The sequence below is a fragment of the Ovis aries genome, chromosome 2, assembly GCF_016772045.2.
Source record: "Ovis aries strain OAR_USU_Benz2616 breed Rambouillet chromosome 2, ARS-UI_Ramb_v3.0, whole genome shotgun sequence".
NCBI lineage: Eukaryota > Metazoa > Chordata > Mammalia > Artiodactyla > Bovidae > Ovis > Ovis aries.
In genome coordinates this window covers 75092529-75107748 of record NC_056055.1, presented here as the reverse complement: position 1 = coordinate 75107748, position 15220 = coordinate 75092529, and the positions used below count along the sequence as shown (strand labels likewise).

General features: G+C 42.5%; 1 protein-coding gene across 6 annotated transcripts in view; it reads right to left on the bottom strand.

Moving 5' to 3' along the window:
* KDM4C (lysine demethylase 4C) overlaps positions 1 to 15220 on the bottom strand; it is a 398538-nt gene that overhangs the window by 7960 nt on the left and 375358 nt on the right. For 5 of the 6 annotated variants that reach the window (XM_042243436.2, XM_004004373.6, XM_042243437.2 and 2 more), the window contains 2 exons: positions 4036 to 4155; positions 308 to 400 (listed from right to left, as the gene is read on the bottom strand). In XM_042243436.2, coding sequence (XP_042099370.1) covers positions 308 to 400; positions 4036 to 4155 — 213 coding nt within the window. Of the gene's footprint in view, positions 1 to 307; positions 401 to 4035; positions 4156 to 15220 lie in introns of those variants that run through there. The other variant, XM_042243438.2, reaches the window with a different exon arrangement.

Genomic DNA, 15220 nt, shown 5'->3' with positions numbered 1-15220 from the left:
GTATCTTTGTATGTTCCCAGTTCTCTTGCACAGAATATGTACTCAGTAACTTTTTGTATGCCAACAGATGTTAACATAAAGAAGCATCATTTGACCTCATTAGAAAGAAAAATGAACTTGCACTGGTTTTCCTGTTTCTGATCAAATATATTTGCTTTGGATTAAATAGATTTCAATAATGGAAAAGATGCATTGGCTTCCTAAAAAATCAGTCTAAAGGCCTGAGTGTGTTTCTGCTGGCTCAGGAAACAGTGCTAGAGGAGGGATTCACAGGGCAGACCCCTCAGAGAGATTATCCGGTACTTACAAATCGAGCTTTCACTCTCTTAGGTAACTCTTCATCTAAAGTGTAGATGTCCTCTCTCTTCATTGCTATCTGGGATCCATCTTCAAATTCAACCTAATGCAAAATAAAGCATTGAGCATGGTATATTTTTTAAAAAGCAAGAAGCATTCACCATTTTCTTCAGGGTTTCAATTAGCTACACAAACCAAAAAAGAGAAAAAGGATTCAAACAGAACAAACAAGAGAGCTAGCCAACAGCCAAGGAAGGGAGAAAAGCTCTTTCCCTTATCAGACCAAGAACAAAGCATGTTTCAAACAGGCCAAAATTCTTGAAAATTAGTGTCCTGGAATGTGTGATATGAAAACTTTATGCCCCCAAAGCAAAAAAAAAAAAAAAAGAAAAAAAGAAAGAAAAAGAACTGCTGCTCAGATGATTTCTCAGAACAGGAGACTGTGGCCAGTTTAGCACTAAGGCTGGTGGAGCCTGTCCGTGCTCTTTGTTTAAGATGCTCTGATGACTTCAGAGGGAGGGTGTTTCTCTTTGAGAAAAAAGTGATGACATATTTTACTCTTATAATCCTCCCAGATAAAATAATTTCTCAAGTTCTTATAGAACTTTAACTTTCAAAACTCACTTTTGTTAAATTCAGCCAAAAGGCCAGAAAAATCTCAGGTTCCCCTCAACCTCATGTGTCAACCATGTCAGTGGGTGAAAATACATAACCATCTAAATGAAAATGTTTAAAACTTGTTTTTCCAAGCTACTCAAATGGAAGTATTTTCATTATCTATTTTTTTTTCAATATTTTATGCTGTTTTGTTAGAGAAAAAGTTAGTGACACTGAATAAGAGAAACGTAATCTGGCAACTTCATCAAACACCCTATTCAAAGAGATCCCGATCCAGGCTTACTCCCACATGAACTCGCCCAGAAGAAAACAACGAAAGGGATGCAATCAAGGTAGAATATCTAATTCTAATATGTTCTTAACTCTGAACCATTTATGGTATTTTTCAAGTTTCTAAATCATCTGCCTGAATTCTTTTAAGAAATAAATGTATGCTTGCACTTCTAGTTAAAAAGGTGAGTTAAATCATGTAGCTGTGCTATGTTAATGAAAACAATCTGCTGAAGTTTAAAAAGCTACTAAAGATAAAATATATAGTTAAACTTTGTATCATCCATGTACTGCTCCCATTTGACTGAGCTCAAACAATGGGGCAGAATTAGGTCTTGGTCACAGGGGCCATCTCCCTGCTAGTTCACAGAAGGCTGAGATGGGAAGGCTTTTCTTCCTGGCCTTGTTTCAACAGAATGGTTTCTTTAACATTTAATTAGGCCAAGGTGTCATCCCATTTATACAGTTTGATCTCATAGCTAGAACTACCTGTGCCTACCTTTCTTCTGTTGCCAATCATTTGAGAATTCTAAAAGAGAAAAAGTCAGTTTTAAAACAGAGGAATTATGGTATGGTGACCAACCAACCCAGTTTGTCCAGGACTGAGGAGTCTTGCAGGATGCAAGATTTTCAGTGCTAAAATCCAGGACAGTCCCTCAAAGGCTGGGATGGTTGGTCACCAGAGTTTGGACAGAGCAGAGAGTAAATTCTGGCTCTTCCCTTTACCAGCTCTGTGCACTTGGACAAATTATCAAATTTGCTGAGCCTTTCCTCCCCTCATTTGTAAAATAGGATTCAAAAACCCTATCTTGGAGAGTTACTATGAGGACCCCCAAATGCATATACCTAGGATACTTGGCACTGTGCAACAGGTATTTTGGTTCTATTTTTATAAATGTCTTTGCTTAGTCAATGCTGAGGCTGAATAATTAGACACAAAACACAAAATGACCTCAAAAGGCCACTTGGTTTAATGAAGAATTTTAAAGTACTTGTACTTGAGAGACAATTTTAATATTAGTCTTAACTTTTTCATTGAGTCTATAAATATGCTCACTGTTCTATGTTGATAGGCCATCATAAATTCGACTGAAGTTAACACTGATTACTAATTAGCCAGAATTTCAACATGTCCTCATTATGATACTTTTCATGTAGCTAATGGCTTTGCTACATGTAAGATGCTTCACTTTTGCATGTATTGTTTAATTAAATGTAATTATTTTCTTTTGAATGATGTAGTAAAGCTTTTTTCTAGGAGACTCCAGTATTACCAGCCTGTCTTCTAATTTTTGCCTGATTTGGGACATTCTGATACAAAAACGCTCCAACATCTAACCTGCTGTAAATGACCTCAGTCTGCAACGTAACACTGTCACCAGTATAGAGGGGGAAATGGCCTTTAAGTGTACACACACACACCCCCCTTGGCTTTTTCTGCACCTTAAAAATGTCCTTCCCTAAGTTTTCCAAATGTCTTTGAACACTGCTAATTACACTGTGCTCCAGTTTTTGGTTCAGTCTTTTAATGTTCTTTTCCATTTAAGCCCAAGCCCCTTATCAGTCTTTGAACAATTTCTCTGAGGAAACTGGAAGTCTTATCATTCTCAAGCTGTTTTTAACTTAACAGGCCTGAACCTTCTTGCTTTTTCTCCCTTTACTTCAGTCTTCCTGTTTTTACACTAGTGCTTGAGAATGTTGATTTCTGCCATCACATTACTAGGAGTACTATAATGTATTGGTTCTAATAAATCTTTTCCTTTTAAAAAGTCTTTCTGAAGGAATAGAAACACATATGTGCCATCCATGTTGTTTTTTCTTATTAGAGCTTAACTCATCCTCATTTCTAATAGGGATATAGTTCATTTTTTAGTTGTATAAGTGTTAGTCACTCAGTTGTGTCTGACTCTGTGACTCCACAGACTGTAGCCTGCAAGGCTCTTCTGTCCATGCAATTCTCCAGGCAAGAAAACTGGAGAGTTGCCATTTCCTTCTCCAGGGGATATTCCCGACCCATGGATCAAACCCCAGTCTCCTGCAATGCAGGAATCTTCTTTACTGTCTGAGACACCAAGGAAGACCTTTTAATTGTATCCATATTTAAAAATAATATATACTGTTGTTCAGTGAACAGACTTCCCAACTGACAACTGTACTTTTCATCAAAAAAGCATCCTATAAAGAAACCTGCCTGCCAATGCAGGAGACCTAAGAGATGCAGGTTTGATCCCTGGGTCAGGAAGATCCCCTGGAGGAGGACACGGCAACCCACTCCAGTATTCTTGCTTGGAGAATCCGCATAGACAGAGGAGCCTGGGCAGGCTACAGTCCATTGGGTTGCAGTCAGACACGACTGAAGTGACTTAGCACGCATGCACGCCTGGGTGCACAAATGGCTCCATCTGTGCTGAGGCATCACTGGTTTAGGTTTGCTGAAATGTCAACAGGGATGACGTCTGTCCGGGAAAAGCCACCCATTCAGGGGCTGCTGGGTGATGAATAGCCATCACTGACTTGGCTTAGTTAGGTAATCCAGCCACTTATTGTTTTCCCATATAACAGAAACACAAGAAAGCAGCCTACCATCCAGTCGGTCATCTTTTTGACCTAACTATATTCCTGACTATTAATCCATTTATCAAATGTTGTTAGTTTCCCAGTATTGAACTTTATTATCCCCAAAATAAAACTCTATTAACTGGGTCAACAGTCTTTGAAACTTCGCCTTTTTTATAAAACAGCAGGTGTTCTAAATTCTAGCTTCTTGACCCATAGCACACTGGATATACCATCTGCCCTCTGGCTTCTCCTGTCTATCTCAGCAAGCATCAGACCCAGGGCAGCACTCACCTGGTACATGTGGGCAACATTTGATCCAAGATACTTGGCCCCGTAGAGTTTGCCATCAGGCCACTTGACTTGGACGACTTCTCCCTCGGCAGGAGGGCCTAGTTTCACACAGTCTCGGCTCTGCAGAATAAACGGAGTCAGGCTTTTCAAGGCAAATGTCTAAGTGACTGCATTTAGAACTTAGCAAATGATGAACTCCTGGCAATTAAAAGGAGTTATTGCCTCTGTGTTTTATGGATTATGATCTTGCATGGGTGTTCAGGGGAAGAGTTATGAGCCAAAGGAGTACTTAAAGATTCAGCCTAGATCATAAAGTTGCAAAGGAACCACCATAATCCAAGAAGGAAGAAACATCGGCATTTATATTTGCTATTTGACAGAGAATTGTTCAGAGGGTAAGTAAAATGTGCATAGAAACTGCTTTGGCTGAAAAATAGACTGGTTAATGATTTATAACACCTGACATTTATACAGCATCTTGCAGTCAACAAAATGCTTTAACATACATCTCATCTGATCCCCACAATCATTCCATGAAGTAGGCAGAGACTATGAATTGCCCCCACTTTACTGACAAGGGAACTGAGCCTCCAAGCAAGCTCTGGAGAAATAAAGCTGTGTAAGAGACAAAGAACTGAGGACAGCGAGGCCAGAAGAGAAGCAGACCATCACTGGAGTTGGCAGGTCTTGAAGCAGCAGCAAGGGGAAAGTGCCAGGAACATCCACAGCGTGTCAGCTGAGGCTGGGAGGTGCTGTCCTGTTTAGCAGCCCTTTTCTGAAGAACCCTGGGCCTGCCTCAACAGGCCTTCTTCTGCCTGCATCTCTCATTCACTGACTAGCCGCTCCTTTCATGGGTGATCATGGGGACACCTATGACCAGTCTTCTCACTTTACTTCTTCCACTCTACTCCACCTCCTCCTCAGGCAGCAGCTCCTGAGTAAATCCCCCAGCAGTTCATCCTGGAAAATCCTTTTTTGTGGGGCACAGAGTTAGTTTACAGATACAGTTTGCAAACTTAAATTTGTATGTATTGAGTATGACAATAAAATTTTAATACAAAGGAATTAAATACTTGACTACTTTGATAAACTTTCTGCACATTTAACAATTCATGTTTTGCTAATCCTAGTGTTTTACTGATGAGGCCCATCTCACTGACTGAAATGCACACTTGACCAGTCAAGTTATAAATGCAGACTAGGCATGATCCTGTGGTTTAAATGAGAGGCACACACAGGAAATATTTAGTGGTTTATGATTAGAAACCCACCCTATATTACTTTTCATTATTAACAGAAAGTTTGCTTCATAAAGGAGTGGTCCTTTTACTGGGCTTCCTTGGTGGTTCAGATGGCAAAGAATCTGCCTGCAAGGTGGGAGACCTGGGTTGGATTCCTGAGTTATTGCTGGATTCAAGAGAATACAAGGCAAGTATGTATACTTTCTCACTGCAGACTGTGGTTCCACTTAAAGCTATAGGCACACAAACAAAAGAAGAGGCTCTGCAGAGTTGACAGTTTGCATCAAACTTAGTCATATGAAAATAAGTTTCTTATTGGCTTTCATAATATTTGACCTCAGGCAATGCAGAATTGAAAAGGTAAGATGAACTGTCTTCTGTATAAGCCCCCAGGGTTATCATATCACTTTTCATTTCCCTTCCCTTCCCAAAATGAACCTGGTACTAAGAACACTGGAAGGTGTAGCTTGCTTCTAAATAGACACTGTCTGGTCTCCTGGGTTAGGAAGCTACATCAGCTCTGGGATAACTCTGAGCTGAAACCCAGATGCTTTGGTGATGAGGGCAGAGGGAGAACAAGAGTATGTTTCTTCCTTCATCTAAAGATTTTTTCCATGTGGAGGAAGCACTATTGGGGGTAATAACTCCTGGCTTTTTTTTAATTCACTTTTTAAAATTTAATTCTTATTGGAGTATAGTTGATTTACAGTGTATTAGTTTCAGGTACACAGCAAAATGAATCAGTTTTATAATACAGACACACACACATATCTACTCTTTTTAGATTCTTTTCCCATATAGGCCATAACAGAGTATTGAGTTCCCTGTACTATACAGTAAATCCTTATTAGTCATTTATTTTATATACAGTAGTCTATATATGTCAATCCCAATCTTCCAATTTATCCCTCCTCTGCCAAAGCAATCTACTGATTCAATGCAATCCCTATCAAATTACCAATGACATTTTTCACAGAATTAGGACAATTTTACAATTTGTATGGAAACACAGAAGACCCTGAATAGCCAAAGCACTCTTAAGGAAGAAAAGCAGAGCTGGGGTAATCTGGAGGCTGGTAACTTCTGGTTTGCCCCTCACTTTCTTTCTTTCTGCGGAGCTGCTCTGATCCTTCCACAGAGGGAATGGGTGGTGTCCTGCACCACAGGTCACTAGAAGGCCTAATTCTCAGGTCCAGTGTATCAGGAGAATCCTTCGCCCACAGATGTAAGCCACACTCTCCAGCGACTGCTTTATTACAAATAAAGGAGGTATTTTAAGTTTTCAAACCCTGACTTCCTTCTCTCTCTAACTGCTTGCCCTCAGGCCCTTTCAACTGGCCCTTCTTCAATCCCAATAGCAGCAAGTCAAGGCCTTGATGGATATGAAGCCACAGTCCTACCTACTCATCCACCACAAGCCACCTCCAAGCGGGGAAGTTATCCCTTAGTTTTACAGATTTGACCTTCAACAGAGGTTTACTAACCTTTAGAATAACTACCTCAAACCAATCCTGAGCTGCAATTCCTGGGACCATATCACCAAGGTGTTGCCGATGGCCACAGAGATATGGCCTGTTCAGTTCAGTTCATTCGCTCAGTCATGTCCGACTCTTTGCAACCCCATGAATCGCAGCACGCCAGGCCTCCCTGTCCATCACCAACTCCCAGAGTTCACTCAGACTCACGTCTATCAAGGCAGTGATGCCATCTAGCCATCTCATCCTCTGACGTCCCCTTCTCCTGCTGCCCCCAATCCCTCCCAGCATCAGAGTCTTTTCCAATGAGTCAACTCTTCGCATGAGGTGGCCAAAGTACTGCAGTTTCAGCTTTAGCATCATTCTGTCCAAAGAAATCCCAGGGCTGATCTTCTTCAGAATGGACTGGTTGGATCTCCTTGCAGTCCAAAGGACTCTCAAGAGTCTTCTCCAATACCACAGTTCAAATGCATCAATTCTTCGGCGCTCAGCTTTCTTCACAGTCCAACTCTCACATCCATACATGACCACAGGAAAAACCATAGCCTTGACTAGACAGACCTTAGTCGGCAAAGTAATGTCTCTGCTTTTGAATATACTGTCTAGGTTGGTCATACCTTTCCTTCCAAGGAGTAAGTGTCCTTTAATTTCATGGCTGCAATCACCATCTGCAGTGATTTTGGAGCCCCAAAAAATAAAGTCTGACACTGTTTCCCCATCTATTTCCCATGAAGTGATGGGACCGGATGCCATGATCTTCATTTTCTGAATGTTGAGCTTTAAGCCAACTTTTCCACTCTCCATGTATAAAGGATACTCAAGGCATTTATCATAAACATACAACCTTGTTAGTAAACTAAAATGTATGCAACCTTAGAGTGAGGAATAATTCTTTTTTGAAAAGGTGTCCGGAATTAAATGTATGAGATATAGTTTGTTTCTTACTGTCGGCAAACACTTGACTCACAGCAAATCTTAATTTGGCACAAAGCAGCTGACCTCACAGAGCCCCTTCCAGCTCAGCTCCCACCTAACTGCTATGTATCAGTCACCGTCACTACACTCTCTTTCACGTCAAAATCTAGGGGAGATAATCTTGCTTGCTTGCTTCAATTTCTTGCTTTCAGAACTTTTTCCTTTATTCATAGTAGAAGAATAAAGAAGAATAACCAACCAAATTGAACATAAGGCTGCACAGAAGAACACAAGAACATAAGGCTGTTTTGAGAGTTTCCCTTCCTCCTTCCCCACCAGGCGGCACGATTCTCAGTCATGATGTGAAGCTTCCCACCCTTTGCTAGGTTCTTCAGGTAGAAGAGGATATACTCAGATTTGAATGTAACTTCATTTAGTGAGTAGCATTATTTACACCCCAGCTACCTTCCAAATGGGCTTAAAGCAGCTCACAGTAAAACACAAAAAGAGTTTATTTCTGTAACACCTAGTCTCCTCCATAGATAAATGGTCTCAAATCTTGAGTATGCCAGAAACTTCCTATGACTACACGGTGTATATAAAGCATTTAAACAGGAATGGGATTAGGAGTACACGGGTTTATGCTTCCCTGACTCCTCCAGTGCAGAAACTGCTGAATGTTCCTTCAAACTGTCACAGTCACTAATCTGCTATCTATTTACTGACCACCTGTGTGAGACACTAGAGGCGTCAATGGGGTCCAGCTCTTCGAGGCAGAGACAGACAGAGGGTGTCATGCCCATGCCTGGAGGGCTGTCACACTGAGCCACACTGCTGTAGGGTGGGGGCTCAGGGGTCCCTGCAAGGGCTGGAATTCATGTGGAGTGCGTGAGCTTCAGCCACCAGAACAGAATTTGTATTTGATTCATAGATTGGGTTTCTGAGTAAGACTTCATGCAGGGGAGGGAAAAAAAAAAAGGTTTCTGTTAAAAATGAAAGGTCCCTGCTGTGCGTGAGGAATCAAACAAAGCAGAGCTTTTCCAAGTGTAGTCTGAACCACTGGGGACACACATCACAACTGGAGGTTCCAGCTGCCACCGCCCACCACTCTACGTGACTGGGATGGTTTTTTAAGCATTATAGAATGGACCTCCTGATGCAGTTCTTAGTGTGTTGCTGGAACAAGTGAACACCTCTGCTGGAAAAGTATATGCATTAAAAACCTTGACTAATGCGTTTTTCCCACCTGCTGTCTAGACTCTCAGAAGAAGTTTGCCTTCACCTGCCATGAACACCTGTTTACCCTCTGCTGTACTGCCTCCAGGGATGTGTGAACTCCCCTGAAGTCTGCCAGTGCTCTGTCCCCAGGGACACTGGTGTCTGGAGCTGTCAGTCGACCTGCAGCTAGAGAACTGCACAAGTGACGTGAAGACGAAAGACAGAAGTAGTCATCACACTCAAGAGTAGACTTCTGCCTATGATTAGAGGACTGAGATGAGCCACAATCCAGTGACAGGACGGTGTCATATCACATTCTTGCCAAAGTCATGCCAAACCCCTGTACCTTCTCTACTAACAAAAGGGAAAAGCCCAACAGCCAGTCTGATTATCAGAATTCCAAAGCCACTGTGTTTTTGGAACTCTACTAGGCCCTTTAAAAGGGACCTCTAGAGGCAGCAGCTGTCCTTGCATGCTGCCTACCTTACTCTCTCTCCCACTCTCCACCTCTACTATACTAAGTATAATCCACAGGGCAAGCAGCCTCATCTACCAGTCTGATTACACCAGATGAAGACACGATACATGAAATCCCAGTAATTCATCAGCACACAGTTTGGAACCTCAGACAATCCCCCATGCAGAAAATGCTTAAATGACCGAGAGTAAACTGATGGCCACTCGCTGCATTGAGGGATAATCACCAGCTCATTACTGGACTTGGGCAGGGATTAACAAAATGATAGGCATGTGCTCATCAACCTGGCTATCTGTCATCGGTTTGGCTCCTCAGCCTCTGAAACCCCTTCTCCCTTTTGAAGTCTCAATGGAAGGCAGAGCTCACATGCCATTACAAATGCTGAAAGATGCCAGATACACCCTGGCTCAGGGTCCCTGGCAGCAGGTACAGACTGAGCCAGGCCAATTTTGGCTCCACCTGCCCAGGATGTAGAACCTGTGACCAGAGATGCAGAGAAACAATGGAAGAGGATGCTCTCAAAGGTAGCAGCAGCTTGCGTGTGTTGATGGCAGAGCCCTGCTCCAGGGCCCCGGAAGGGGAAGTGACCTGGTCCTATTTACCTCCCAGCTGAGCAGCCTCCCTTTCTCACCTATTGTTTGACCTTGTTTTTCTGACTCCTTGGATATCCCGTGGATGTCCTAATAACTTTCCACTAAGTTTCTGTAGTGCCTAAATTACTTTACAGTAAGTTTTTTGTTTTGTTTTTCGCTGCGCTGTGCAGCCTGTAGGATCTTAGTTCTGTGACTGGGGGTTGAACCGAGGTCTGGCAATCAAAGTGAAGAGGCCTAACCACTGGACTACCAGGGAATCTCTGAGTTCCAATTAGTTTTTGTTAATTGCTGCTAACAACCTTGACAGATAAGTAATGGCAGGTTTGGGTGGTGGCAGTTCCCTTCTCACAACATGGGGAAAGAGCCTTTAACAGTGGAAATAAAAATGGAAGGTTTCCCACACCACCTAATCCTCATTCAAAGGACCTATGAGGAAAACCGTCCCTCAAAAAGGAAGGGGACATATTCATGGCACCACCCACCTGTTCACAAGACATGGCCCTAGATGATTCGTGACTGGCTTCGAGTTGTACTTTCTTGGACTCCAAAATCACTGCAGACAGTGACTGCAGCCATGAAATTAAAAGATGCTTGCTCCTTGGAAGAAAAGCTATGACAAACCCAAGCAGTATATTAAAAAGCAGAGGTATCACTCTGCCGACAAAAGTCCATTTAGTCAAAGCTATGGCTTTTCCGGTAGTCATGTATGGGTGTGAGAGTTGGACCATAAAGAAGGCTGAGTGCTGAAGAATTGATGCTTTCTAACTGTGCTGCTGGAGAAAACTCTTGAAAGCCCAGTGGACTGCAAGGAGATCAAACCAGTTGATCCTAAAGGAAATCAATTCTGAATATTCATTGGAAGGACTGATGCTGAAGCTCCAATACTTTGGCTACCTGATGCGAAGAACTGACACATTAGAAAAGATCCTGATGCTGGGAAAGATTGAAGGCAGGAGGAGGAGACTACAGAGGATTGAGATGGTTGGATGGTATCATGGACTCAATGGACATGAGTTTGAGCAAGCTCCAGGTGGATAGTGAAGGACAGAGAAGCCAGGCATACTGCAGTCCATGGGATTGCAAAGAGTTGGACACAACTTAGCAACTAAGCAACAATAACCAAGTTTCTGATGTACTCTGCAGTCTGAAGATGTGCTCTCTGCAGTGGTAGCCCTTTAGAGGGGGTTCTCAAGGAGATGACTTCCAAAGGGATGTACCATATTATGTGGATTAAATTTTGCACTGCTTGTTGTATATAAGTCACAATAATTTACTAACAACTCTCACTCTAACAACAAAGATAGAAAACATTTTTAAATTATTTTTCTTCCCCCCACCCCCACTGGAACAGTTTCAAGTAGTTTATTTAGCTAGGCATAGACTTGACAAACATCAGTATGATTTTTGTAGTTTCCAAATAACTTTTGTTCTGAGCTTCTACTCTATATCCTTTGGGGAAATTATAGATTTTTTATTTTAAAGATGGAAAAACAACCCATATTTTCATCACCTACATATAAATCCTGTTACAATGTTGATTCTTCTCTATGCTTCCACGCATTAAAAAAAGAAAAAAAAAATTCAGACCTCCTCTACAGATAAAACGTCTTCTCTCATAGCCACAGCCTTTATTTTCTTTCATGTGAGAATACAGCTGCCCTCTTCCTAAAGAAGCAGGCCTGGCTGCAGCCGTGAAGACCTCACAGTGCAGTTCCCCACTGTGGTCCTCACACATCCCACAGCACTTGAGGGGGAAGGGTCTTTCTACCATGGTAAAACAGAAAAAACATAAACCTTGCCGCTTTAACCATTTTCAAGTATACATTTTAGTGGCCTTAAGTATATTCACAATGTTATACACTCACCACCACCCTCCTTCCCAGATTTTCATCATCCCAAACTGAAACTCCGCACCCATTCAACAATAACTCTCCACCTCCTGCAGATGAACCTAGAGCCTATTATACAGAATGAAGTCAGTCAGAAAGAGAAAAACAAATATCATATATTAATGCATATTTATGGACTCAAGAAAGATGGTACTGATGAACCTATTCAGAGAGCAGCAACAGAGACAGACATAGAGAACAGACTTGTGGACAAGGCGGGGGAGAGGAGGGGGAGGGGGAGATGAGTGGAGAGAGCAGCATGGAAGCATATACACTGCCGTATGTGAATAGACAGCCAATGGAGATTTGCTTTTGACTCAGGGAGCTCAAACTGAGGTGATGTAGCAACCTAGAGGGGTGGGGTAGGGAAGGGACATATGTACTGCTATGGTTAATTCATGTTGATGTATGACAGGAATCAAACCAATGTTGTAAAGCAATCAATCAGTTACAAATAAATAAATAGAAAAAAATAGCTCTCCATTTCCGGTCCTCCAGTCCCAGGTAACCACCATTGGAAAGCCTTCCTGATTTGGAACCAGTCTGTTGTTCCATGTCCAGTTCTCATTGTTGCTTCTTGACCTGCATACAGATTTCTCAGGAGGCTGGCATATTGAGTGCAGAACTTTCCCAGCATCATCTTTTAGGATTTGAAATAGAATCTGGCTATCTGTAAGCACCTCATAAGTGAAATCACATATTTTCCCTTTACATACTTGGATGATTTTGTACCTTGCTACTGATCACCTATAATTAAGAGGATCTTCTTAGTTATTAATTATCCTTTAAAAACTCCATTTTACTGAATATACGCAACATTTATGGATATTCCACAATTAATTTAAGCATTCACCTATTGTGAGATATATAGGTCATTCGATTTTTCTCATATCATCTATAATACTATTATATATTTTTCTCCATAAATCTTTGTCCAAATTATGACTGTTTTCTTAGAACAGACTTGTAGAACCAGAATTACTTGGTGAAAAGGTATATGAACTATAAAGTTAAATTCATCAGTTTTGAAAAATTCACCATCAGACTTACTTCTCTAGTGCAGTAAGTCTATTTTTAGCCACTCGACAAAATTCTGCTTCAGTCAGTCCAAGGTGGAGTCCAGGCTAAATGACCTCCCAATCCCTCCTCTGAGCCACACTGAGAACCAACACTCAAGAAGATTCTCTCCCAGCACAGCCCACGCCTCGTGCGTACACAGGCAGAACGGATTCCGTGCTGGTTCCGTTCACAGTGGCAGCCTTCCAACAGACCTCTCCTCTGTGCTCTGCACTAGCTGTGGAACACTGTCATTTCAGCCTGTGGGCCAATGAATTCAAGCCAACCTACCTCCACACTGACACTCATCATTCTGGGAAAATTCCATGTCTGATGCCCAGTTTTCCTATGTAAGAGATTTTAAAATCTTTTATAAGGGACACACATGGACACATTCCCTTTCTGTGTACTGATACTCTGGTTCTCTCTTGGAGTGATGCCTCCTTATTCCCTCAAACAGCCAAATTCCTTTCCAGCAGCCACATTTCTCCACTGCCCTGACACTTACCCATACCCATCTTCTAAAGGACAGGATCTTCTTTACAGAAAGAACAGTACTGACACTTATTTGGTAAACTTCTGGGGGCCAATTAGTTGGTTAGTACACACTTCTCCTTTTGCTATAAGCCAAGAGTAAAAGCAATTCCTGGTAAAAGTTCTGAGGCCCCAGAGATGCAGGAGATTTATTCTTCTGAAAGTTACTACAGCATTAAGCCTCGGAAGGTACAGTGCTAAAAGAAGTCACATTTTTGTTATTACAACTAGGTGAGATGCTGGCATGAAAAAGCTTCTAAAATCATAGAAAATACAAAGCTAAGCAATTTCTTTTGGAATGATCTTTTTGGCTCTTTTGTAGGGAGGAAGCATAAGAAAAGTCAGTAACTAGAATCAGGGGTGACATTGGGGAGCTGACCTGACTGCAAAGGCCTGTGAGAGGGACACAGGGAGCATCTGGAACGTGTGGGGCTAAGCAAGGTGGCTCTGAAGTGCTGGCCAGGGGTTCTCTGTATCCCTGGAATTGCAGAGTATGAATGGAACCGAAAGGGCCATTTATTCTCTTCTCCCTGCCTTGGGGAGAGGCCACTCCTCCCTGCCTGCCTGCCTCTTCTCCCTCCCTGGCATACACTGTGTCTCCTGGTGCCTGGCACTGACTCGGCATTGGAAGGCAGAGACAAAAACAGTCCTCTCAGAGTGCTTTCTTTCAAAGAATTCAAAATCCAGATGGGGACTCAAATATATACATGAATGCCTACAATATGATGCGCCGCATGTGATCACAGGTGAATGGGCAGGGAAGTGGGGACTCTGTGGTCATGGCTCCCGTGACATCAGCTGTGTCAAGGCCCTTCTCCTCATGATTAACCTAATTCCTCAGGCCTTCCCCTCAGTGGTATATCCTCGGCCACATGAGTGAGTGAGTCACAGCGTCCCTTCAGGACTCTCCTGCACTCATCTGGCTTGGTCCATGTGAATGCTGTAAGATGGGCAGGCAGCAGTGATGTAGCCCTTAGAGGCAGACACCAGATGGAGCTGGCAGCTCCCCCAGCACTTTGTGGGGATCACTGATGAAGGCTGTGGTGTAGCAGCCTGATTTTATCAGGGCTCCATAGCTGGTCAGACAATCACACTGACTGTTGAGGGGTGCGTGTGGCCAGGTCAAAAGCACAGAGCTGTAGGCTGACCCTTTCTCTACCCCCTCAGGAGTGTTCTCGAATAATCACACCAATGATCCCTGGGCTGACTCCCATCAAACCAGGAATCAATAGAGGAAATCCTCCCAGTTCAACTCCTAAAAACCCCATATACATAAACTACTTGAAAATGGGGTCAGTATGTTGAAATCTTTCTGATACTTCTTCTGCAATCCTCCTTTTATAAAGGTATGGAAGATATTACTGGGAATTTTGTGCTTAGGGACTCTCTTGACCAATGAGTTGACTAAAAATTACTAGCCTTCACCACCAATAATAATAACTGCCAGCATAATCATAAACACTACCTGAGTGTTTCAGCGCTGGTGCATGAATGCATGCTCAGTCACTCAGCTGTGTCTGACTCTGCGACCCCATGGACTGCGGCCCTCCAGGCTCTTCTGTCCAGGTAGTTTTTCAGGCAAGAATAGTGAGTGGGTTGCCATTTCCTAATGTAGATTATGTGCTGGACGCCAGGCTGCTTCATACAATATGTTTCAAAAATTAAAACCTGTGCATTTATTATTATCTCCACATTTTATGGATAAGGTAGCTGGTGTCAACTTCCTTGCCCTGGATTGCATGGGTGGTTACAGAGCAGAGATGAACACTAGGTCTGTCTGCCACAC